This window comes from Aureococcus anophagefferens, assembly GCF_000186865.1.
Source record: "Aureococcus anophagefferens unplaced genomic scaffold AURANscaffold_8, whole genome shotgun sequence".
NCBI lineage: Eukaryota > Pelagophyceae > Pelagomonadales > Pelagomonadaceae > Aureococcus > Aureococcus anophagefferens.
The window spans coordinates 335,323-357,786 of NW_008705568.1; the positions used below are offsets into that span (position 1 = coordinate 335,323).

A 22,464-nucleotide genomic window follows, 5' to 3' on the forward strand; every position below is an offset into this window, starting at 1 on the left:
GCGTCAGGCCGCGGACCACGTGCCCGCGCTCGAGCTGCGCCTCGGCGCGGCGCCGCCGGCGGTCGCCGCCGCCGTCGCGGCGGGCGCGACGGTCGCGCAGCTCGCCGACGGCATCGACGCGCGGCTCCGCGCCGGCGAGAGCCGCGAGCTCGCCCGCTGGCTCCACGCGCTCCGCGCCGCCGGTCCCGGCGGGACCGGCGGGACCGCCGCCGCCGCCGCCGCGCCTGGCGGTCCCGGTGGGACCGGCGGGACCGCCGCCGCCGCCGCGCCCGCCGCGCCCGGCGGGACCGCCGGGACCGCCGCCGCCGCGACGCCCGCGGCGGCGGCGCCGCGACGGCCCTTCGCGCCGTCGTCGCGCCCGGACCGGCCCGACGTGCTCCTCTTGCTCGCGGACGACCTCGCCAAGAGCGCGATCTCCGCCTACGGCGGCCACCTGAGTTCGCACCTGAAGACGCCGCGCATCGACTCCATCGCGCGCGACGGCGCGCTTTTTACGAACAGCTGGGTGCCGAACGCGCTCTGCACGCCGAGCCGCGCGACGATCCTCACGGGCCTCCGCCCGCGCGCGAATCGAATATCCAGAGTACGACTTCAACGTGCATCGATTCGACGGTTTCGATACGACCTGCGGTGCTCTCCGTGGAGTCTTCGACGGAGAGAAAAGCAGTCGTCCGAGAATGAGCCTGATCGACTTCGATCCGACCGAGCTCGAGAGTCTTGAAGTTTGGTCGGGACGTCCCGGCTCATCCGTCGATTCGCGCGCAGGCCTCCACGCGCACGAGTCGGGCGTGCGCACGCTCGCCGGCAGCCCGGGCGCCGGCGGGTTCAAATACGTGTCGCCGGGCGCCCGAACGTACGTGGGCGCGCTGCGAGAGTCCGGCTACGCGACGGCCCAGGCCGGCAAGTTCGCTCGGGGCTTCGAGCGGCTCGGCGCGGAAGCCTTTGAGCACTTTCGGCCCTTCCAGGACCTCAAGTACTTTGGGCTGTCCCTCTGCCAGGGCTGGCCCAAACGTTGCCGACCGAACCAGGTGTCGAAGCACCTCATCGAGTCCCAGGCCATCGCCGAAGAGCTCGAGGCCTGGCTCGAAGCGGCCAAGGCCGCGAGCCCGCGCCGCCCGTTCTACGCCGAGGCCGACTTCTACGCGCCGCACGATCCCTGGGGCTCGACCGTCCCGGACCGCGCCTATTTCACGGGCGCGCACTTCGCGGAGCCGGAGAGCCTCTACCACACCTGGGGAGGACCCGGGGCCTGCGCGCGCGTCGCGGCCGCGGCCAAGGTCGCGAAGCACGACCGCGTCGGCCTGCTGGACTACAAGCTCGGGCCGACGCCCACCTACCAGTGCCGCGGCTGCACCGTCTCCGTCGCCGCGCAGCGCCTCGCCCGGGCCAAGCTCCGGGCCATGGGCAAGGCGCCGGGCGACGACGCGGCGCGGCGCAACGCGACGTACCAGGCGGCGGCCACCGTCTACGCGCGGTCCGTCGTCGCGCTCGACCGCGCCGTCGGCCGGCTGCTCGACGCCGTCGAGGACCGGAGGGATGACACCGTCGTGATCTTCGCAAGCGACCAGGGCGTCTTCCTTGGCGAGCACGGCCGCATCGACAAGCGGCTCGCCTACGACGAGGCCATGGCGTTCCCCCTGCTCGTCCGCTACCCGCCGGCCGTCGCGCCCGGCGTCGCGGTGGACGCGCTCGCGGCGAACTTCGACCTCGGGCCCACGATCCTCGAGCTCGCGCGCGCGGCGTTTCCCGCGGCCTACGCGGCGCGCCTCCCCGGCGAGAGCCTCGCGCCGGCGCTCCGGGCCGCCGGCGGGGCCGGAGCGCCGCCGGAGGGGCGCGCCGCGCACTACTACCGCTTCTTCGAGCACCACGAGGCCGTCCCGGGCCACGTCGCCGTCCGCGTCGCCGGCCTCAAGCTCGTCTACTGGTACGCGCACGCCTGCGGCCACCGCCAGAAGGACGACCTCGCCGCGCGGCCGCCCCGCGCGCCGCGGCCCCGGAGCTCGTGGAACGAGACGGTGGTGCCCCACGTCGACGGCGCCTGGGAGCTCTTCGACCTCGCGCGGGACCCGGCGGAGGTGGCCAACGTGTGGGCCGCGCCCGCGTACCGGCGCCGGCGCTGCGCGGCGCTCGTCGAGCTCCTCGTCGCCAAGGACGCGGCGCGCGATGACGACGAGCTCACCTGCCCGGAGGCCGTCAAGCGCGGCACGGCCCTCGGCCGCGCGGCCGCTTCCAAGGGCGCCACCGTCGCCGCGCTCTGCGCCGGCTAGGCCGCGCGCTCTGGGGCGGCGCAGCTTAATACCTAGAGCGCCCCGGGCGCCAGGGCGGCGGCTCGGTCTCGTTCGCGCAGGGCGCCGCGCCGTCGACGACGAAGAAGAAGTTGATGAGGGATTTCGACGCCGCGTAGCGCTGCCCGTGGAGCCGGCGGCGCCAGCAGTCGTAGATGGGCGTGAGCGTCGGGCCGAGGTTCCGGAGCGCGGCCGCGGCCGCGTCGACGGCGAAGCCGTTGAGGATGTCGCGCTCGGCCGCGAGCGCGAACTTGATGCCGCGCATGACCTTGGCCCCCGACCGCATCTGGGCCTTGCGGGGCGGGTTGGACACGTAGTGGTTGTGGAAGAAGTGGAACGTGAGCGCGCGCGCGTCGCCGTTCACGGGCCAGCCCGGCGGCGGCCGCGTCCGCGGCGCGCCGACGTCCGGCATCGGGTTGTGGACGTTGAGGTAGAGCGGGTGGAGGGACCCCAGGAAGCGGCTCCGCGCGCACCACTTGGCGTGCGCCGGCGTCGGCGCGCCAGGCACGCTCCGCGTCGCGCGCTCGCGCACCGCGGCCAGCGCGAGCGGCGAGCGCGCCATCGCGGGGGCCTCGTCGCGCTCGAAGACGGTGATCACGGAGTTGTGGACGAGGTACTTCGTCGCGTTCGGCGCCGTGGCCATGAGGGCCTTGAGGTCCGGCGCCCTGCGCGCCTCGACGAGCGGCGCGACGAAGACCTCGTCGACGTCGCCGTAGAAGACCCAGTCGGACGGTGTCCCGCCGCGCGACGCGCGGTCGTTCGTGTGCTCGCGGAGGAAGCAGTCGTACAGCGCGAGGCTCTGGGCGTACATGACCGTCTCCTTGGTCGCGGCGTTCGGGTTCGCCCAGAGCGGGCCCGGGTTCACCGCCATGGTCCAGTCGTGGACGACGAGCGCGCCCGCGCGCTCGTAGTGCGCGAGCACGTCGTCGACGTCGCCGCCACCGCCAAAGTTCATGTCGTAGTAGTGGATCCGGTCGAAGCCCAGGCCGACGTGGTACTCGACCCACTCGATCAGCAGCGCCGCGTTCAGGTTCGCGCCGAAGACGGGCGCGAGGCAGTACGCGAGGTCGCCGGCGCCCGCGGGCACGCGCGGCGCGCCGCACGTCGCCGACGGCGTGACGCGAACGCCGGCGATCGCGCCGCGGAGCCGGCCCGGCCCGCGAAACGTCACCGTCAGGTCGCCGTCGTAGCACGGCTCCGGGAGGCGGCACTCGACGAGCACCGCGGACGTCGCGTCCCGCGTACGCCCGGGTTCACGCTCGCACGCACCGTCGCGCCGGCGACGCCGCCGAAGTCGCAGGCGAAGAAGGCGCCGTGGTCCCCGAGCTTGAGCGTCGTTTGCAGGTTGAACGCCGTCGTCGCGGCGAGGACGAAGACGCGGTCCTCGGCGCTCAACGCATCGATGACCGTGAGCGCGTCGGCCCGGTCCGGCGCTTTGGCCGAGACGAGTGGGCCGTCGCTCCGCAGCCACTGCGCCACGTCGCCGGAGCCGCATCGGCAGAGGCACGCGGCCACGTAGAGCGACCACCGCAGGCGGCCCATGGTCAACCACCGACGAAGGGATCAGGTGAACGACGGCGAGCACCCATCAGATCCACCATCGTCTACCATCGATGCACCTTTACGACAACACCCTCTAGCATATCCTTCGGTACGGGACTTTAGAGCCGCTGCCCCAGCGCCGTCGCTTCGACGCCAATCGCACCGTACCAAAGACATGATGCGCCTCCTCTCCCTCGCCCTCGCCCTCGGGCTCGCGGCGGCCTCGTGCCCCAACTCCTGCTCCGGCCACGGCACCTGCGGCAGCGACGACACCTGCACCTGCTACCAGGACTGGGTCATGGGCGACCAGGAGGGCGGCGACTGCTCGGACCGCAAGTGCCCCTACCAGGTCGCCTGGTCCGCGTCCCCGGACCGCGACGGCAACATCCACACCTACGCCGAGTGCGCCGGCGTCGGCATCTGCGACCGCTCCACGGGCGACTGCGAGTGCTTCGAGGGCTACACGGGCAAGGGCTGCGGCATCCAGACGTGCCCGAACGACTGCTCCGGCCACGGCGCCTGCACCTACGCCGAGGACGCGCCCTTCGGCACGGTCTGGGGCGACTACTACACGGCCAAGTCCAACTCCCTCACGGGCCTCGGCACGGAGGCGGTCACGCTCGCGCAGGCGCCCGCGTGGGACTCGGGCAAGGTCAAACTGTGCGTCTGCGAGCCGGGCTACACAGACATCGACTGCTCGCGCCGCATGTGCCCCAAGGGCAACGACGTCCTCGACGAGCGCCTCAACCTCGTCACGGCCCTCAAGTACCAGGTCCAGAACGTGACGCTCATCGCCGCGGGCGAGACGGGCGACGGCATCACCTACAACCCCTCCGGCGAGGTCTGCAACGGCGGCTTCGGCGACAGCACCAACGGCGGCTGGTACGGCAAGTACGAGTCCAACAACTGGGCCCGGGGCGCCACGTCCATCGCCGGCTTCAACGGCCAGAACAGCGACAACTGGGACCCGGACTGCTTCAAGGACTTCCTCAACAAGTCCTTCGCGCTCACCTTCACGTCGAAGATGAACCAGTCCTACACGACCAAGCCCCTCGTTCTCAACGAGACGAACGTCTTCAACATCTCCAAGGCCTTCTCCTTCGACGTGCGCAAGGCGCTCGTCGAGCTCCCGAACTACGTCATCGACGACGTCGACGTCGACTGCTCGCTCCAGTACGTGCACCAGAACCTGACGTCGCTCTACCCGGCCCTCTCCTGCCTCGTCGCCTTCACGGGCGACACGGTCATGGGCCCCCAGTACCTCCTCGAGGTCGAGACCGACGAGTGCCTCGACGGCTGCACGCCCAAGCTCGAGAACCCCGTCTCGCTCAAGTCGCACTCGCGCGCGAACATCACGGGCGGCGTCATCGGCGGCAACACCCAGAAGATGGGCACGGCCCCGTTCCTCCAGTACAAGGGCAACGTCACATCCATGCCCGACATCTTCTCCTTCGTCAAGGAGCAGGTCACGGCGGACTACAACTCCTACGAGTGCGGCCGCCGCGGCAAGTGCGACTACTCCACGGGCGAGTGCGAGTGCTTCGAGGGCTACATGGGCGACCGCTGCCAGATGCAGACCGCGCTCATCTAGGCGGGCGACCTTCGCCGCGCCTCCGCTCGGAGCCGCCAAGACCGCGCGCGCGACCAGTAACGCGTCTAGTTCGCCGCGAGGAACCGACGACACGTGAGATCCGACTTTGGCGAGGGCCTTTACGCTCGCTTGGGATCTGGAGCTTCGGCTCACATGGCACCGGCCGCGCGGGTCGGCGTGAAGTTCAACGAGGCTTCAATAGTCATGTTGCAGGCGTTCGAATGTCAAGGCATGGTGATGACAGCATTAATGCGATGAGGCTGGGCGGCTGTCCTGCGCGCGTTCCTCTGCGTTCGCCGAGGCTGTGCGTGGTCCTGCTCGTCTTTCTCTGCGACGCCAAACCGTTGTCCGAGCAGGAGAAGCTGCGACGCGAGAAGCGCGCCCAGGACCTGCAAAAAAAACAGGATCGGGACCCGCAACGGACGAAGGCGACGGGCACGCCGCTCGCCGCCGCGCCGCGCGCCGCCGGCGCGCCGCCGCTGCGGCAGCGCTTCCTCTGGGGCAACGTGACGCCGGCCGCGCCGGCGCCCTGCCGCTTCGCGCTGCCTTCGTCGCTCGACGTCGGCGCGGCCGCGGCCGCGGCGGCGCTCCGGCCGGGCAACGGCAGCGCGTCGGGCGGCTTCTACGTCGCGCGGCTCACGGGCGGCGGGCACCACGCCGTCGTGCGCGGCGCGGGCACGGCCGCGGCCGCGCTCGCGGCCGCGGAGCGCGAGGCCTCCGCGCCCGGCGCGCCCTGGCGGCCGAGCGCCGTCGAGGTCCGCCGCCTCTACGGCCGGGCCGCGGCCGGCTGCGACGCCCGGGACCCGGTGGCGTGGCACGGCGCGCGCGCGCAGCTCTCCTTCGGCGGCTGGCAGCGCTACTTCCCCTGCGCCGTCGCCGGCGACCTCGGCGGAATCACCGAGGTCGCCGGCGAGGTCGCCTGGCCGGCGCCGGCGCGCGCGATGCCGGCCCTGCCGCCGTGCCGCTTCGACGGCCGGGCGACGCTCGGCGCAGGCGCCGGCTCCGCGCGGAGCGGCGCGCAGCCGCTCTTCCTCCCGGCGGCCTGCCGGGCGCCGCCGCGGCCGACGCTCGAGGCGCGGCTCAAGGCCCGAAAGCTCCTCGTCGTCGGCGACTCCGTGAGCAAGCGCTTCCACGACGGCCTCAGCGCCATCGCGACGACGGCGGACTACTTCTCGATCAACGAGAACGTCGGCGCGCCGAACAACGACGGCGTCGGCGTGGGCCTCGGCTGGTTCTTCGCCGAGCGCCCGCCCTTCGACGCGACGCCCCTCGACCCGGACAAGCTCGAGCTCCACCCGGAGAACTGGCCCGCGTTCCTCAAGGCGCTGCGCAAGACGGACCTCGCGGTCCTCAACTCGGGGCTCCACGACGTCGCGCCGCTGCACCGCTGCGAGGGCCTCGCGCGCTGCGCCGCGACGGGCTCGGCCTGCGCCGGGGCGCCGGAGTGGCACGGCGACAAGGGCGCCGTCGTCGCGCACTACGCCGCGCGCCTCTCCGCGCTCTTCAGAGCGCTCGGCGCCGCGAACGTCACGGCCAAGGTCCTCTGGCGCACGACGACGTACCCGGGCTTCCTCTACCGCGACCACCTGAAGAAGCTGAAACTCATGCGGGGCTCCCAGTGGTACTACCGCTGCGACACGCAGCACCTCCGCGTCGACGTCGTCGACGCGCTGAACGGCGCCGCGGCGCGCGCCGCGGAGGCGCACGGCGTCGCGCTCTGGGACGTCTCCCCCATGGCCCTCGCGATGAAGGCCGAGCACTTCAACGACATCGTCCACCCCACGACCGAATACCCGAGGACGTGGGCCCTCTTCCTCGCGACCTTCGACGGCCTCCTCGCGCCGGATCGGGCCGCGCCGCGAGGAGGACGCCCGCGACGATGAAGCTCACGGAAGGCGCGGCTCCCCGGGTAATTCTAAGAGAACGCCGGGGCGGGTCGCGGGCGCCCCATCCTCGGTGAGCCGCGCGGGGGAGGTCCGGCGCGCCCTAGGACGCGTCCGCGGGCCGCCGCGCGAGCATGTTGGCAACTGCGAGGGCCTGGGCCGCGATGGCCGACCCGTAGAAGTGCGTGCCGTCGAAGGTCGCGTCGTAGCGCGCCATCGTGACGTTCGCGAGGTCGAGCACGTCCCAGGTCGCGTTCGGCGGCGGCGGCCCCGCGGCGACGCGGCGGAGCGCGGAGAGCACCTCCAGGGACTTGCCCGTGCGGAAGTTGCCCTGGCGCCTGCCGAGCCCGCACGGCGCGCTCTGGAACACGAAGCGGAGCGCGCCGGGGAGCGCGGCGCGGACGCCGTCGACGACGAGCCGCGCGAGCGCCTCGAAGGAGCCGTCGCAGGTGCCGTCGAGGCTGTGGACCGCGGCAAAGTTCGCGACAACAGCCGTCGGACCCCGCGAATCGCGCGCGGCCGCGGCCCACGTGCGCCGCAGGGGCCCGAGCACGAGCGACCGGTACTGGTCCTCGCTCCACATCTGGAGGTAGGCCACGCGCGCGGCGCCCGAGACAAACTGGGCCCCGTCGCCGGACGGGTCGAGGTAGAGCTCCGTGTCCGTGATGGCGGCGCCGAGCCACTCCGCGAAGGCCACGTAGAGGAGCCGCGCGGTGCTGTCGCCGACGAAGAGCACGAGGGGCGCCTCCGCGGCGAGGGCGCGCTCGAGCTCGCCGCCGTCGAAGTAGTGGTACGCGCAGCCGGGCAGCGCGTAGCGCCACCGGTCGCCCGTGGGCCCGTTCGCCGCGCGGAGCGCGTCGCGTTTCCGCTCCTCCTGCGCCCAGAGCTTCGGGTCCCTGTCGACGTCCACGGCCGCCAGGCCCGCGAAGCGCCCCTCAGGCCGCCCTGTGTAGGCCCCGCAGGACGGCCGCGACGCGTCGCGCGCGACCCAGACGCCGCCCGCCGTGTCGCCCGACCGGCACTGCGGCGGCGGCGGCGCGTCGCGGCACGCGCGCCGGAGCGACTCGCGCTCCCGCTCGAAGCCGTCGGGCGCTTCGGCGTCCGCGACGACGATGCGGAACGCGCCGCCGGGGACCAGCGCGGCGGCCTCGCACGCGGGCACGTACCAGCCGTGGTTGCCGTCGTGGTCCAAGCGCGCGCCGAGAAACGTGCCGCCGTTCCGCGGGTTGACCCAGCACCTACCACGCACGACGGTGACGATGTCTCGTCGTTTTCCCACCCCAAATCTCTCGAACATCGTCACGGCCACAGGACGCTGCCCAGCACTCGTCGCGCCAGGCGTGCACGCGGAGCTCGACGCTGTAGTTCCCGGGGAGCCGCGGCGTCCACAGCACCTCGAGCGCGTTCGGGCCCGCGGGCCGCACGCGCGTCCGGAGCACGGACCGCCGCATCTGCGCGGTCCAGAGGACGCCGTCCCGGGCGACGCCGGGCCCGACGACCAGCGCGTAGAGCGACAGCCCCGCGATGGTGCCCGTGCGGCCGCAGTCGCTCACGCGCGCGAGCACCGCCGCGGCGCCGGCGGAGAGCGCGCCGTTTGGGCGCGTCGCGACGGGCTGCACGCGAGTCTCCGCGCGCAGCACCGGCAGCCCGGCGCAGCGGAGGGCCGCGGCCGGCCGCGGGTCGGGCGGCCGCGCCGCGCACGCGGCCGCCGCCGCTACCGTGAGGTTCGCCGTCGCGTTGCTGGAGAAGTAGGCGTTGGGCTGCGGGTCCGGCAGCGGCGCCGGCCGCGGCAGGCCGCTCTTGAATGTGCCGTGGGTCGGCCGGCAGTGCTTGACGCGCAGCGCGGTGCACGGTGTTTTTTGGGGGGGCGCGCCGCGCGCCGTGCAGAGGAGGAGCATTGCCAAATGGGCGCCTATCTTCACCATCTTCATATGGCATATGATTGGGGTTGATTCTTCAAGAAGTCATCTTGCCATCGGGCTCGCTATGTTGAACTAGTCACGTTGAAACCAGCCAAAAACAACTTTGCAGGTCGATGGGCTGCGTCATCATACGCGCGGCGCTGCTCGTCGTCGCGGCCGCCGAGAAGAAACGCGCCCGGAGGTTTTTGGCCCCTAGGCGTCCGCCTGTCATTAGGGTAGCGGGTATGCGCAAGGACGTTTGGGAGCGCAGGGTCAAGCAGTGCCTCAGGAGCGCCGCGGAGCCGCTACCGACCGCGGCGGTCGCGGGCGCCTGCGGCGGGCGCGTCGCGGTGGCGCGCAACGCGTCGCTGACCCGCGTGCCGCCCGCGCGGCGCGGCGCCTCGGTCGACGTTTCCGTCGCGTCGTCGAGGCGGCGCGCGCAGGTGCTCTACTCGTTTCCGGGGAGCGGCAACACGTGGGTCCGCCAGCTCTTGGAGCAGGCGGGCGGCGCGCCCACGGGCAGTCGGTACCTCGACGCCCACATCGCCAAGGTCATGCCCCACGAGTGCGACGACGTCGCGGGCGAGGGCGCGTGTACCGGGCGACGACGCGGCGCGGCCGACGTCGCCTCTCCTCGCGCGGACCGTCGGCCGCGCAGGTACGCGGCGATCAAGGTCCACCCGCTGCGGCACGCCGCCGGGACGCTGGACGCCGGGACGCGCGCGAGGCCCGGGGCCAACTTCCGCCTGGTAAACCCGCTCTGCGGCGGGCGCGTCGACCGGGCGATCATGCTCGTCCGCCACCCCGTGACGGCCTTCTGGAGCGCGTCCGGCGGCGTCGAAGCGGGGCGCGCCGTCCGCCGACGCGCGGGCCCCCGCAGGCGACTGGCAGCGGAGCTACCACCACAATCGGCACGACGCGGCCGCGACGCTCGACGACTGGGCGAGCCTCCGGCCGAAATGGGAGGCCGACGTCACGCGGGCGGCGGCGGAGAAGGGCCGGGCCGAGGGCTACGCCGTCCGCTCCCGCGCGGCCTCGCGCGCGGCCCGTCGGTCGCGGACGTCGCGGCGCCGGCGCAGGCGCAGTACCGCGACGTGTGGAACGCGTCCGCGCGAACCTACGGGGCCTGGCTCCGGGACCATCCCGGTCCGGCCCACACCATATTCCTCAAGTTCGAGCGGCTCACCGACGCGCGGCACCGGCGCGGGCGTCCGTCGCGCGGCGAGGGACGCCGCGGCCGGCCGGACGTCGACCGGGGGGCGCCCGCAGGCGCGGACGCGCGTCGGCGAGCTGCGGGCCGCGCTGGCCTTCGCGGGCCTCGGGGGCGTGCCCGACGCGCGGACAACCCCCTGCTCCATCGCGCGCGGGACCCGTCGCTCGTCGACTGCGCGCGGCGCGGCGTCTCTTTCGACCCCCGCGCGTCCGACTCGGCGATCGACGCCCCCGCAGGCCCACGCCTGGACGCCCCAGCTCATGCGGGACGCCTGGCGCGTCGTCGGCGCGGCCGCGGGCCGCTTCGACTACTCGGCGGAGAACTGGCGGCGTCCCCCGGAAGGCGCGGCGCCCGCGGCGCCCGTCGACGCGGCGGCGATCTTTGCCCTCGACTGGGCGGCCTCGGGCTAGCGGACCCTGCTAACCAGCGAGGCGCGGGGGAGGACGGCGTCGAGGAGCGGGTTCGAGAGGACCCTGTCCCGGTCGTATACGTAGGCGCGGCCAAAACCCGTGCCGACGCCTCGGTTCGCGGCGCAGATTGCCGGCGCCTGCGGCGAGCGCCGCCCGGCGGGCAAGACGCAGGGCCAGCCCTGCCGCGCGCCGCCCCGCGACCCGGAGGCCGCCTAGGAATTTCCTAGGGGCCTTAGTGCATCTGGTTGTTCACGCCCCGGCGCGCCTTCTTCCGGTAGCCCCGGCGGAGGTTGAAGATCGAGCGGCCCGCCCGTCCTCGAGGGCCGTCCTCGGGGGGCGGCGGCGCGCCGCCCTCGGGCGGCGGCGGCGCGAGGCGCGGCGCAAAGGGCGCGGCCGGAGGCGCCGCGGCCGCGTCCGCGCCGCGCTGCGCGGCCTCGGCCGCGGCGAGCCGCTCCTGGAGGCGCGAGATGTCCGCGCGCAGGCGCGCGACGTCCGCGGACGCCGGCGGCGCCGCCGGTGGCGCCGCCGCGCGCGCGGGCGCGGGCACCGGTGGCGCGGGCCCGTCCTCGCAGATCTTCGTCACGCGGGCCGCGTCCCAGCCTCGGACGGCGCCGCCGCCGCAGGGCGCGTCGTGCGTGGGGAACGCCGCGCGCCAGCCTTCGGGCACGCAGTAGGCCATCTCCCCGGCGTTCTGCACCGCCGCCGCCGGCGGCGGCTTGACGCAGTCGTAGCCGCCGACGTATTTCGCGAGGCAGAAGGCGCGGTTCGCGTCCTCGCGCCGCGCGTAGAGCTCCGGTGTGTACTCGAAGTAGAGCACCGGGTGGCGCTCCCGCAGGAGCTTCGCGGCGCCGGCGAGGGCCTCGTACTCGTGGCCCTGGATGTCCAGCTTGACCACGGCGACGCGCGCCGGGTCGACGCCGCCGACCGCCTCGAGCTCGCCGTCGAGCGCGACGCCGCGCACCGTCGCCTGGACAGGAAACAAAAATATTCAACACGACATATTTTTTCACTGTATAAAAAAGAACTCGAGAGAAAACGATCCATCCAAAAATCAGCCAATACGACTTTGATCTGACCGAGATAGAGAGGTTTGAAGTTTTTGCTGGACAGGGCGTTCCACTGGTCGTTTCCCACACAGACCGCAACCTCGCGCACGCGCTCGCGCCGCGCCTTGACGCGGGCCGCGTCTTGCTTGATCGCCTCGAGCGACGACGAGTCCCCCGCGAGGTGGAGCGTCACCTCGGAGGGGCGCCGCGTCACCGCCGCGTGGACGACGCGCGTCCCGGCGGTCGCGCCCCACGCCGCTTGTAGCCGCGCGTGCTCGTCGACGTTGGGCTCGAAGGCCACGACGTCGAAGCCCAGCAGGCCCGCGGCGACGGTCTCGCCCCCGAAGGCTGCGCCGACGTCGAAGAGCACGGGCCGCGGCGCCGCGGAGGCGTTCAGCGCGCCAGACCGCAGCAGCCGGGAGACGAACGCGCAGAGGTGGATCGCGTCCTTGGGCAGCCCCCAGCCCCGCGGCGGCGCGAACTCGCGTTTCCCGAATCTGACCTTGGCGACGCGCCCGTCCCGGTTGTCCACGGCGCGCGACGCGTGGAAGGCGTCTATCGGGCACTCGCGCTGCGCCGCGCCGGCGCCCAAGACATGCTCCACGTGCGCACCATGCCGAAGAGCACCGCGGCGTACTTGGCGCCGGCGTCGGCGATCGTCGCGTGCTCGAAGGCGTCCGCCGACGACCGGTGGCGGCCGTCGGCCCACCACCGCCGGAACGCCGCCTCGCCGCTGCTGTTGGAGACGTTGATCGCGCGCGCCGCGGCGGCCGTCGGCGAGGCGTCGATCGCGGGTCCGAGGAACGCGGGAGCGGCGGACGACTCGGCCGCGCCGCCGTCGGACGCCGCCGGCCTCGGCGACGGCGCGGGCGTGGCGAACGCTTCGGCGGCGGTCCCCCCGTCGGCACCGTTCGAATCGTCGGACGACGCCGGCGTCGGCTTCGGCGCCGGCGCCGGCGCGCCGACGACGTCGGCGGCGGCGGCGGTGCGGTTCGAGCCGCCGTCGTCGGACGACAACGGCTTCGGCTTCGGCGCCGGACTCGCGCGGGGCTTCGGCGCCGGCCGCGGCGCCGGGCGCGGCCGCTTGATCAACTGCTGCATCTCGTGCTGGTGGTGCATCGCCTTTTTCCGCGACACCGGAATCGGGCGCCCCGCATTGGCCGCGCGGCGCGGACGAGTCGTCGCCGGGGCTGCGCCAGAAGCGATGCAGAGACCCAGCAGCACCAGGTTCATCGCGATGGATGTGTGTGGGCATCTGGGCAGCCCATCGATCGTTCGCGCATCGTCAACAACTCGGCTTGAACGGTCCTTCCCCTGAAACGTCAACTCGAGCCACTGCCGACTGCCACTGCGCATAACTTTTGTCCACGGCGACGCCCGCAGCGCGGCGCCGACGCCGCCTTACGCGTTCGCGTCGCGTCGCCATGAGCGACCCCTGCGCCTTCGGCGACCGCCACTGCACGCTGCCGCCGCCGCAGAAGCTGCCGTGCGTCTGGGTGGGCCCCAAGGACGGCAAGTGGGTCAAGGTCGTCGACGCCGAGGACGTCGACTCATCGGCGCCCGTGCCCTGCCCGCCGGCGGGCGCGCCCGGCGACCACGACGCGAGTATCGTCTTCGTCGCCATCGCCGCCTTCCGCGACTCGCTCTGCGCGACGACGCTCGAGGGCCTGTTCGGGCGGGCCGAGTACCCGGACCGCGTCCGCGTCGCCGTCGTGCAGCAGAACAAGCCCGAGGACGACGACTGCTACGAGGCCTACTGCGCCAAGGCGCGCGCGTCCCGGGGCCTCGGCGACGACGCGCCCTGCCCCTACGGCGACCACATTTCGGTCAAACGGTTCTCGAGCGACGAGGCGAAAGGGCCGACGTGGGCGCGCGCGCAGGACGCGGACATGCTGCCCGACGACGCCGAGTTCTGCCTGCGGACGGACAGCCACATGGCCTTCGCCAACGACTGGGACACGAAGCAGATCGCCCAGTGGTACGGCGCGCGGAACGAGTACGCGGTCCTTTCGACGTACGTGGCCGACGCGAACCAGATCAACGAGGACGGCAGCGAGAAGAACATCAACAACGTCTGGGAGGTGCCCCACCTCTGCTCCATTTTGTGGCAGGACGGCCACGTGCGCAACATGCAGGCCAAGGCCGCGCGGCTCTTGGAGAAGCCCAAGCTCACGACGCTGTGGGCCGCGGGGCTCTCGTTTTCCCGGTGCCACGCGGAGCGGGCCGTGCCCTACGACCCGCACACGCCCTACATCTTCTGGGGCGAGGAGTTCTCGCGGACGGCGCGGTTCTTCACGAATGGCTACGACATCTACACGCCCCCGCGGACCATCGTCGCGCACGACTACAAGCACACCCAGGGCGACCCGTCGCACTTCAAGTGGAACGGCAAGGGCGGCCCGCGCCTGAACCAGAACAAGACCATCGTGGCCCAGCGCGACGCGGCGAACCGGCGCATCTGGACGCTGCTGGGCATGCCGGGCGGCGACCCGGACCCCGCGGCGCGGCGGCGGCTCGGCGCCTACGGTCTCGGCGACAAGCGGTCGCTCGACGACCTCGTCGCCTTCACGGGCATCAACCTCTACAACCGGACCATCGGCCCGAACCGCTGCGGCAACATCGACTGGGTGCCCTGGCGCTGCGGCGCCGCGGCGCCGCCGAAACCGCCGGCCGCGGCCGCCGCGCCGGAGCCGCCCGCGGCGCCGGCCTTCGACGTCGCCGCCTGGCAGCGGTCCTTCGAGGCGCAGCAGGCCGCGGCGGCGGCGCAGCGCGCGGCGCGCGAGGCCGCGCGCGCGACGGACCGGCCGGAGGAGTCCTGGGAGGACCGCCTGCCGGGGGGCGTCGTCGGGGAGCTCGAGCGGGACCTCGTCCGCGCGGAGCGCTTCGTCGAGAGGGAGTTCGTGAGCTTCGAGCAGATGGCCGCCCAGCGCGCCATCAAGTCCGTCATGCACCACAAGCACCCCCGCGGCGCCGACGCGGCGCCGGCGCACACCGCGGACAACGCGCCCATCCCGCCGACGACCGTGCTCCTCGGCCTCCTCGGCCTCTGGACGGCCGTCAAGGCGCTCAACGTCATCTTCCGCGGCAAGTCCAAGCGCCAGGCCCTCGGCCTCCCCGTCGCCAAGGTCGTCTGAGACTTATTTTTTTAACACGCGGTGAGAGGCACGGTCGCGCGACGGCGTCGACGCGGGAAAAAAAAAATACCGGGATGCCCTTCAACATTGACATGTCTGATGTCGCGAGAGGGACTAGGGAAGTAGCAAATTTAGAGGGCCGACGAGGGCTGGGGGCTGCCCTATGGCGCGGGCGTGCCGCGAAGGCGTTTGCCTCGCCTAGGCCCGTCGCGGGGCGCGCCGACGCGGGAACCGTCGACCGCCGCGCGGTTTCGTGTCCTCGGCCGCCGCCGGGCCGGTGATCCGGCCGGCGCCCGCGCCGCGAGCGCCGCGGCCGCCGCGGCGCGAGGGTCGGTCGCGGCCGTAGATTCCGCGAATCCCGCCCGCCGCGGCGCCGCGGCCCGTCGACCGAGGCAGCATGGGGCGGGCCTGGGCGCCCGTGCTCGGCCGCCCGAGCGAGAAGTCGCTCGCGCGGGAGCCGAGCCGCGGCCTCGCGCGGGGCAAGTCCGTCGTGACGTTCGAGGTCGACCAGCCGGCCCTCGGCGACGACGGCGACGGCGACGAGGCGCCGGAGGCGAAGCGGTCCCTCTTCTGCCCGCGGCCCGGCTCGTCGCCGCGGCGCCGCGAGCTCGACGCGACGTCGCGCAACGACCTCCTCAACGCGTTCGCCACAGGGCAGGAACAGGGTGATTCAACGTAGCTTCAACGTGAGTGTTCCGCGCGCGCGCGTTTCGGAAACAGCACCCACGCTTCGAGAGCGCTCCGAGAGATGATCGCTCGTCCAAAAATCAGCCGAAACGAGCGGAAAGCGACCGAGAGAGGAGCCTTTGAAGTCGGGAATTTCGCACCCGTTTCCTGCCCAGGTTCGCGAAGTTCAGCCCCGCGGGCGTCCACGCGGAGCTCACGGACCTCGGCGGCTCCGAGTCGAGCTTCCGGGCCATGAGCCGCAAGTTCATGCAGAAGACCTTCACGGAGCCGTCCGCGCGGTCCACGCGCGGCGCGCTCCTCTTCGTCGACATCTCGGGATTTACAAGATTGTCGACGTCCCTGGGCATCGAGGCCCTGAAGCGCCACATCAACGCCATCTACACGCGCGCCGTCGACATCATCGTCAAGCACGGCGGCGACGTGCTGAAGTTCGCCGGCGACGCCATGCTCATCACGTGGCTCGCGGCGAGCGACGGCGACGTCGCGCTGAACGGCGTCGTGGCCGCGGCGGCGAACTGCGCGCTGGCGTTGCAGGGCCCGGGGTCCGTGCACCACGTCAAGGAGGACGGCGTGGACGTGCACCTGTCCATGCACTGCGCGTTGGGCGCCGGGAAGCTCACGGCCTACCGGCTCGGGGACCGGGACCGCTGGGAGTTCATCGTCGCGGGCGAGCCGCTCGAGCAGATCCGCGTCGCGGAGCCGTGCGCGTCCGCGGGGCAGACGTCGCTGTCGCCCGAGGTCTGGCGCCGCCTGGCGCGCAACGGCTTCTCCGGGGCGCCGAGCGACCTGGAGCCGTCCGTGTTCCTGCTGCACGGGCGGCTCCGCCAGTCGATGACGTCGCTCATGTTCCGCGGCAAGTCGAGCAGCGACGTCGGCGCGGCGCCGAAGCGGTCGGGCGAGCGGTCCAACTCCTACCGGTCGCCGCGCGGCGACGCCATCGCGCGCGAGATCCCGGACCTGATCCAGCTCCAGCACAAGGCGCGGACGTCGTTCCGGCTCCGGCTCCGCGCGCACGCGGAGGTATTGAAGTGCTTCACGGTGCCCGCGGTCCAGGAGATCTACGAGTCCCTGGGCTCCGCCGGCGAGCTCCAGCGCGAGCGCAAGGACTCGAGCTCGCGGCGCGCGCCCGAGGACCATTTGGCGGAGCAGCGCCAGGTGACGACGGTGTTCATCAACGTCGTCGGCCTCGGCGACGCGCTCATGGACGGCGAGCTCGACAAGGTCCAGGACTGCTTCATGACGGTCCAGCTCTGCGTGCGGGACCGCGGCGGCATGCTGCGCCAGTTCATCGTCGACGACAAGGGCGTCGTCGCCATCGCGTTCTTCGGGGTTCGAGGGTCGTCGTTCGAGGACAACGAGTACCGCGCGGTGCGCTTCACGCTCGCCGTCGTCCGCGCGCTGAAGCGCCTCGACGTCGACGCCTACTGCGGCATCACGGTCGGCAAGGGCTTCTGCGGCCTCGTGGGCGCGCCGAACCGGTGCGAGTACGCGGTCATGGGGCCGACGGTGAACCTCGCCGCGCGGTTGATGGCCGCGGCCTCCAAAAAGCAGTCGGAGCCCATCTTCGTCGACGAGCGCGTGTCGCGGGCCGCGCGCCAGTCCCAGTCGACGCGCCACGTCTTCACGGCCATGGAGCCCATCAAGGCCAAGGGCTTCGCGGAGCCCGTCAAGGTCTTCGCGCTCGCCGAGTCGGAGCGCGACCGGGGCCGCGTGACCGCGAGCGCGGCCCACGAGGCCCAGGTGCCCTTCACGGGCCGCGAGAAGCTGCTGGCGTCCATCGACGGCATCGTCGAGGCCGCCGCGCGCGAGGACGAGTCCGCGTCGCCGCAGCCGGACTCGCCGGGGAGCCCGCGGAGCCCGCTGTCGCCGAAGCGGCTGCTCGAGACCATGGGCCAGTCGACGCGCAAGCTCGTGGCGACGACGTCGTCGGCGTCGGCGGGCGCGCTCTTCCCGGGCCGCGCGTCGTCGCCGTCGGGCTCGAGCCGGTCGCTGAAGGCGTCGGCGACGCCGTCGCCCCGGACGTCGCCGTCGCTGCGGCTGCGGTCCCTGAGCGGCCCGCCCAAGTCCGACGACCCGGAGAGCGTCGTCCGCCTCGTCTGCGTCGACGGCGAGAGCGGGTTGGGCAAGAGCCGGCTCCTGAGGGAGATCGCGGAGAAGCACGGCGGCGCGTGGGACGTCGTGGAAGCGTCCGCGGACGCGGTGACGCTCCAGCGGCCCTTCGCCATCTGGATCAACGTGATCCGCAGCCTCGTCTACGCGCGCCACGGCGGCCGGAGCCCGCGGGCCGCCGACGTCGTCCGCGCGCTCGGCCGCGCGGACGCGCGGTCGGGCAACGCCGCGGAAGACGCGAGTTTGCGGACGCGCCACTCCGAGGACGCGAACCCGAAGCCGTCGCCGTCGCGGGCCCTGTCGACGAAGCTCCGCAAGGCCAGCGGCGCGTTGGCGGGGGCCGGCGACGACGACAAGCACTCGCTGAGCCGCTTCATCCGCGAGCGGATGACGAAGTCCCAAGTCGCGGCCTACGGCGACCGCCTCGCGTTCCTCGACGGCGACGGCATGGACTCGCCGGAGTGGACGGCGCTGAACAAGAGCTTCAAGCTGGAGATCCTCGCCGCGGCCATCGCGGCGCTCGTGGCCGCGCCGAGCCGCCGCGCGGCGACGCGGCGGACTTTGCTGCTGATCGACAACGGCCACTGGCTCGACTTCCCGTCCTGGGAGCTGCTCGAGGAATTGGTTACGAAGAAGCAGAGCCACGTCGGGCCGGCCCAGGTCGTCGTCGTGCTCACGAAGCGCGGCGGCGTCAAGCTGAGCGCGCCGAACGTCTGGGACAATCTGATGGCGACGTACACGACGACGACGCTCTCGCTGGACCCGCTCGGCGCGGCGGCGTCCTGCAAGCTGCTCTGCGCCGCTTTAGACATCCCGGGCCACTCCGTGACGCCGGGCACGGTCGACAACGTGCTCCGCAAGTGCGCGGGCATCCCCGTGCTCATCTTAGCGCTCGTCGAGTCCATCGAGAAGCACGTGAAGCAGGCCGAGGCGGGCATCGAGGACACGGTGCTCGAGGGCGAGACGCTGAGCTCCGAGATGTCCGAGGAGACGCTGGCCGTCGTCAAGTCGGCGCTCCAGAAGGTGCCCTGCTTCATCAATCTGGACGACGAGGCCAAGTTCAAGCACGTCGCGTCCCGCATGGTCCGCATCGACTGCGCGCCGGGCAAGACGCTCATCACCAAGGGCGAGAAGGGGTCGACGATCTACGTGCTCGAGAGCGGGGCCATGGAGTGCGTCGTCGACGGCGTCAAGGTCTCGGAGGTGTCCGCGGGCGACGTCATCGGCGAGCGCGCCATGCTCACGAACAGCGCGCGGACCGCGACGGTGTCCGCGGCGACGGACACGGTGCTCTGGTCCCTGGAGCGGCGCGACGCGCGCTTCCTGGTCAAGGAGGCGGACTACGTCTGGCGGCGCGTGCTCGCGCTCGAGAGCCTGTCCATCCCGACGCGCGGCGACTCGTCGTTCATGATGCCGAGCTCCATGGCGGGCATCATCACGAACCGGTTAGATACGCTCTCGCTGAACGCGACGACGGTGGTCAAGCTCGCGTCGGCCTTCGGCCCCGTCTTCCACGAGGAGGCCCTGCGGACCTGCTTCCCGGGCCCCAAGCGGTCCAAGTCCGCGGACGCGATCGCGGAGCTCGTCGCCGCGGCGCTCATCCAGCCCCAGGACCCGCCCCTCGGCAACGAGACGCTGTTGAAGCCCTCTTTACCGAACCAGCGGCGGTCCTGGGCCGTCGACAGCGCGTCGCCCAAGGCGTCGGACGCGCCCGGCGAGGACGAGAAGGAGCGCGACGAGTGCGACTCGGAGAACGGCGCCGCGTCGTCGAGCGGGCTCTACCGCTTCAAGAACCAGCAGATCGCCGAGGTCATCTACAGCGTGGTCCTCGACGAGCAGAAGCGCGAGTACCACCGGCGCATCGCCGAGTTCTTCGAGGACTGCCTCGCGCTCGTCGAGGGCACGCGGACGACGCACACGCGGCCCGAGACGAAGCCCGCGCTCCTGAGCGTCATCACGGCGCTCCACCTCGGCCGCAGCGACCTGCACCTCCTGCTGGCGGACCACTACACGCGGTCCAAGTCCAACGAGGACAAGGCCATGGCCTACAGTCTCGTCGCCGCGAAGGGCGCGACGACGCTCGGCTTGTACCGCGAGGCCGAGCAGCTCTACCGGCGCGTCGCGTCCCAGAAGGTCGCGCGGAAGACGGCGCTGAGCCCCAAGGAGATCAAGATCACGGAGAGCGCGCGGCTCCAGTCCTACATCGAGCTCGCGGAGCTCTACGCGCGCTTCGAGATGGAGCCGCGGCCGCGCGAGGACGCGGAGGCGTCGCCGCTCGGCGAGTCGTCGATCGCGCTGCTGAGCCACGCGCTGGCGATCCTGGGCGTGGACCACGAGGCGCTGGGCGAGGACGGCTTCGCGAGCCTGCTCGCGTCGAACGACCGCGAGGAGCACCTGAGCCAGAGCGAGAAGAAGCTTTTGGCGCGCGCGCTGTCGCAGCTCGGCTGGTGCCACGTGCGCGCGGGCACGGCGCTGGACCACCAGTTCGCCCTGCAGCTCACGGAGAGCTGCTTCGCGCACTCCATCCGCCTGTCCAAGGTCGCGGGCGACAAGCTCGCGGCCGCGGACGCGCTCAACGGCTTCGGCACGTTCTACCAGCTCTGCGCGTCCCAGGTCGGCGAGCTCCACGCGACGCTCGGCGACACGATCCGCCCGTCGCCGGCGCCCGCGGGGCGGCGCCTCGCGCGGTCCGCGAGCCAGGGCGAGATACCGCCGGCCGTGGTCGCCGCGGCCAAGGCCGACGAGCCGCCGTCGACGCCCGGCGCGCCGGCGAGCTCCCTCTTCAAGCGCCTCACGCACTCGGCGCCCAGGAAGGGCGCGGACCACGACGACGAGCCACCGCCGCGCGCGCCCGGCGACGGCAAGAAATCGGCGAACCGGTACAAGCGGACGAACACGGACGCGACGCCGGAGAACCTCAAGCCGCCGACGCCGCCGGGCGAGCACCGGAGCCTGCTCCGCTTCAGCCGGCTGCTCCTGCTGAGCCGGCCGGACCTCTGGTCCATCGCCGAGGACAAGCTCATGGAGTCCTACGACATCCGCGAGAGCTCGTGCGTCGAGGGCAAGCCGAGCCTCGACGTCGCCCAGGTCTGCGTCACGCTCGGGTCGCTGCAGATGGACATGTCGAAGATCGACGCCGCGCGTCCGCCGCCCCGCGTCCCGCCGCGAGACGTGTGTTTCCCCGCCGCAAACACCGCCGTTGCTGACCTCTCTCCCGCGCGCAGGCGCGTACTACGCCCTCGCGCTCCACATGTACGAGAGCGAGCTCGGCCCGCTGCACCCGCGGACGGCGCACGCGCTCGCGGGCCTCGCGCGCATCGCGCGGAACCAGGGCACGAAGCTCATCACGGACCCGACGCCGACGACGCGGCGCGCGGGCGCGCTGATCCTGGACGAGGCCATCGACTACCAGGCGCGCGCCGTCAAGGCGCGGTCCGCGCTGGGCCAGCGCCACGGCACCTACCAGGCCTCCGTCGCCGAGCTCCGCGCCATGGAGCTCCAGCGCGACGCGCTCCACCTCACGGAGCCCGCGCCGCGCTCCGCGGACAGCCCCTACCAGCCCGGCCGGGCCCAGCGCCGCAAATCCCTCTAACGCTTCGTCAAATTTGCTGTCGCCCTCTCTCACGGGCAGAATCTTGAGCGACTCGGAGTCCCGCGTCGCGCCCGTGACGTCCTTTCGGCCGGGCCCAGCGCCGCAAATCAAACCCCTCTAACGTCCGCTTCGTTACACGGCTGTGTCTCTCACGGGCAGAAGAGCGAGTCCCGCGTCGCGCCCGTGACGTCCTTCCGGCCGCAGAGGCCCTTCTGCACGTAGGGCTGGATGACCGCGTCCGTGAAGTCCGCGCCCGTGAGGTCGCCCGCGTCGAGGATCGTCTGGCTGAAGGCCGTGCCCTCGGCGAGCGCGCCCGTGAGCTTCGTGCCCTCGAGGTTCGCGCCCTCGAGCGACGCGGCGCTCAGGTCCGCGCCGGAGAAGTCGGCGCGCGCGAGGTCGGCCTTGAAGAAGCGCGCGCCCCGCAGCTTCGACTTCGCAAAGTTCGTGTCCACGGCGTCGCAGCCGCTAAAGTCCTTGTTGTTGAAGGTCTTGCCCGAGAAGTCCTGGCCCTTGATCGTCGCCTCCGCGTAGTCCTTGCCGCCGCCGGAGACGGCGGACGCCGGCGCCGGCGCGAGCAGCCGCGCGGGCGCGAGCGCCGCCGCGGCGCCCGAGAAGAGGGTGCGCCGGTCCAGCGGCTTGAGCGCCGACGCCGCGGAGAGGCATGCGAGGAGCTTGAGCATGGCCTGAAGCTTGCGCACTGCCATCACGGAGCACGCCGAGTGCTCTTTGTCAACATCAGTTCTTCACATTGGAGGAAACATCGTTCCCTGTCGTGTCACTTACCAATCAACGGACCAAGTTGCAGTGAAATGTATCGCTCGGCTGAAACGTCGTCTTTCGCTCGGGACGATGTGGTTGGCCGGCGGCGCGGGGCTGCAGACGGGGTTCGGGGGGGCCGAAGGTGCTACACTCTTTCGGCTGCCGGCCGGAATCGGGGCGACGAGCGCGCGGTCTGAAAAGTGTAGCACCTTCGAGCACCCAGAACCTCGCCGCGGGGACCGCCTCGCGCGCGCGGGAGAGAGAGGGAAAAATCTCAGCTTCTGCGTGTTCCCGAGACGAGCGGGCTGAAGT

At 72.3% G+C, this 22,464-nt stretch overlaps 4 protein-coding genes across 4 annotated transcripts; 3 read left to right on the forward strand and 1 right to left on the reverse strand.

Annotated features, from left to right (window-relative positions):
* Positions 1-4,005: 4,005 nt before the first annotated feature.
* AURANDRAFT_25979 (hypothetical protein) lies at positions 4,006-5,418 on the forward strand (the record flags this gene model as incomplete). Its single annotated transcript, XM_009038252.1, has 3 exons — positions 4,006-4,578; positions 4,726-5,148; positions 5,245-5,418. 3 exons carry the CDS (start codon positions 4,006-4,008, stop codon positions 5,416-5,418), a joined length of 1,170 nt encoding a protein of 389 aa, XP_009036500.1.
* Positions 5,419-13,295: 7,877 nt separating this feature from the next.
* On the forward strand, positions 13,296-15,005 carry AURANDRAFT_63787 (hypothetical protein; the record flags this gene model as incomplete). Its single annotated transcript, XM_009038253.1, has 1 exon — positions 13,296-15,005. The coding sequence occupies one exon, from the start codon at positions 13,296-13,298 to the stop codon at positions 15,003-15,005; it is 1,710 nt and encodes a 569-aa protein (XP_009036501.1).
* Positions 15,006-15,402: 397 nt separating this feature from the next.
* On the forward strand, positions 15,403-21,393 carry AURANDRAFT_63788 (hypothetical protein; the record flags this gene model as incomplete). The annotated part of the gene is made up of 3 exons (XM_009038254.1): positions 15,403-15,647; positions 15,848-20,943; positions 21,026-21,393. 3 exons carry the CDS (start codon positions 15,403-15,405, stop codon positions 21,391-21,393), a joined length of 5,709 nt encoding a protein of 1,902 aa, XP_009036502.1.
* Positions 21,394-21,542: 149 nt separating this feature from the next.
* Positions 21,543-22,073, reverse strand: AURANDRAFT_25565 (hypothetical protein; the record flags this gene model as incomplete). The annotated part of the gene is made up of 1 exon (XM_009038570.1): positions 21,543-22,073. One exon carries the CDS (start codon positions 22,071-22,073, stop codon positions 21,543-21,545), a length of 531 nt encoding a protein of 176 aa, XP_009036818.1.
* Positions 22,074-22,464: the final 391 nt, after the last annotated feature.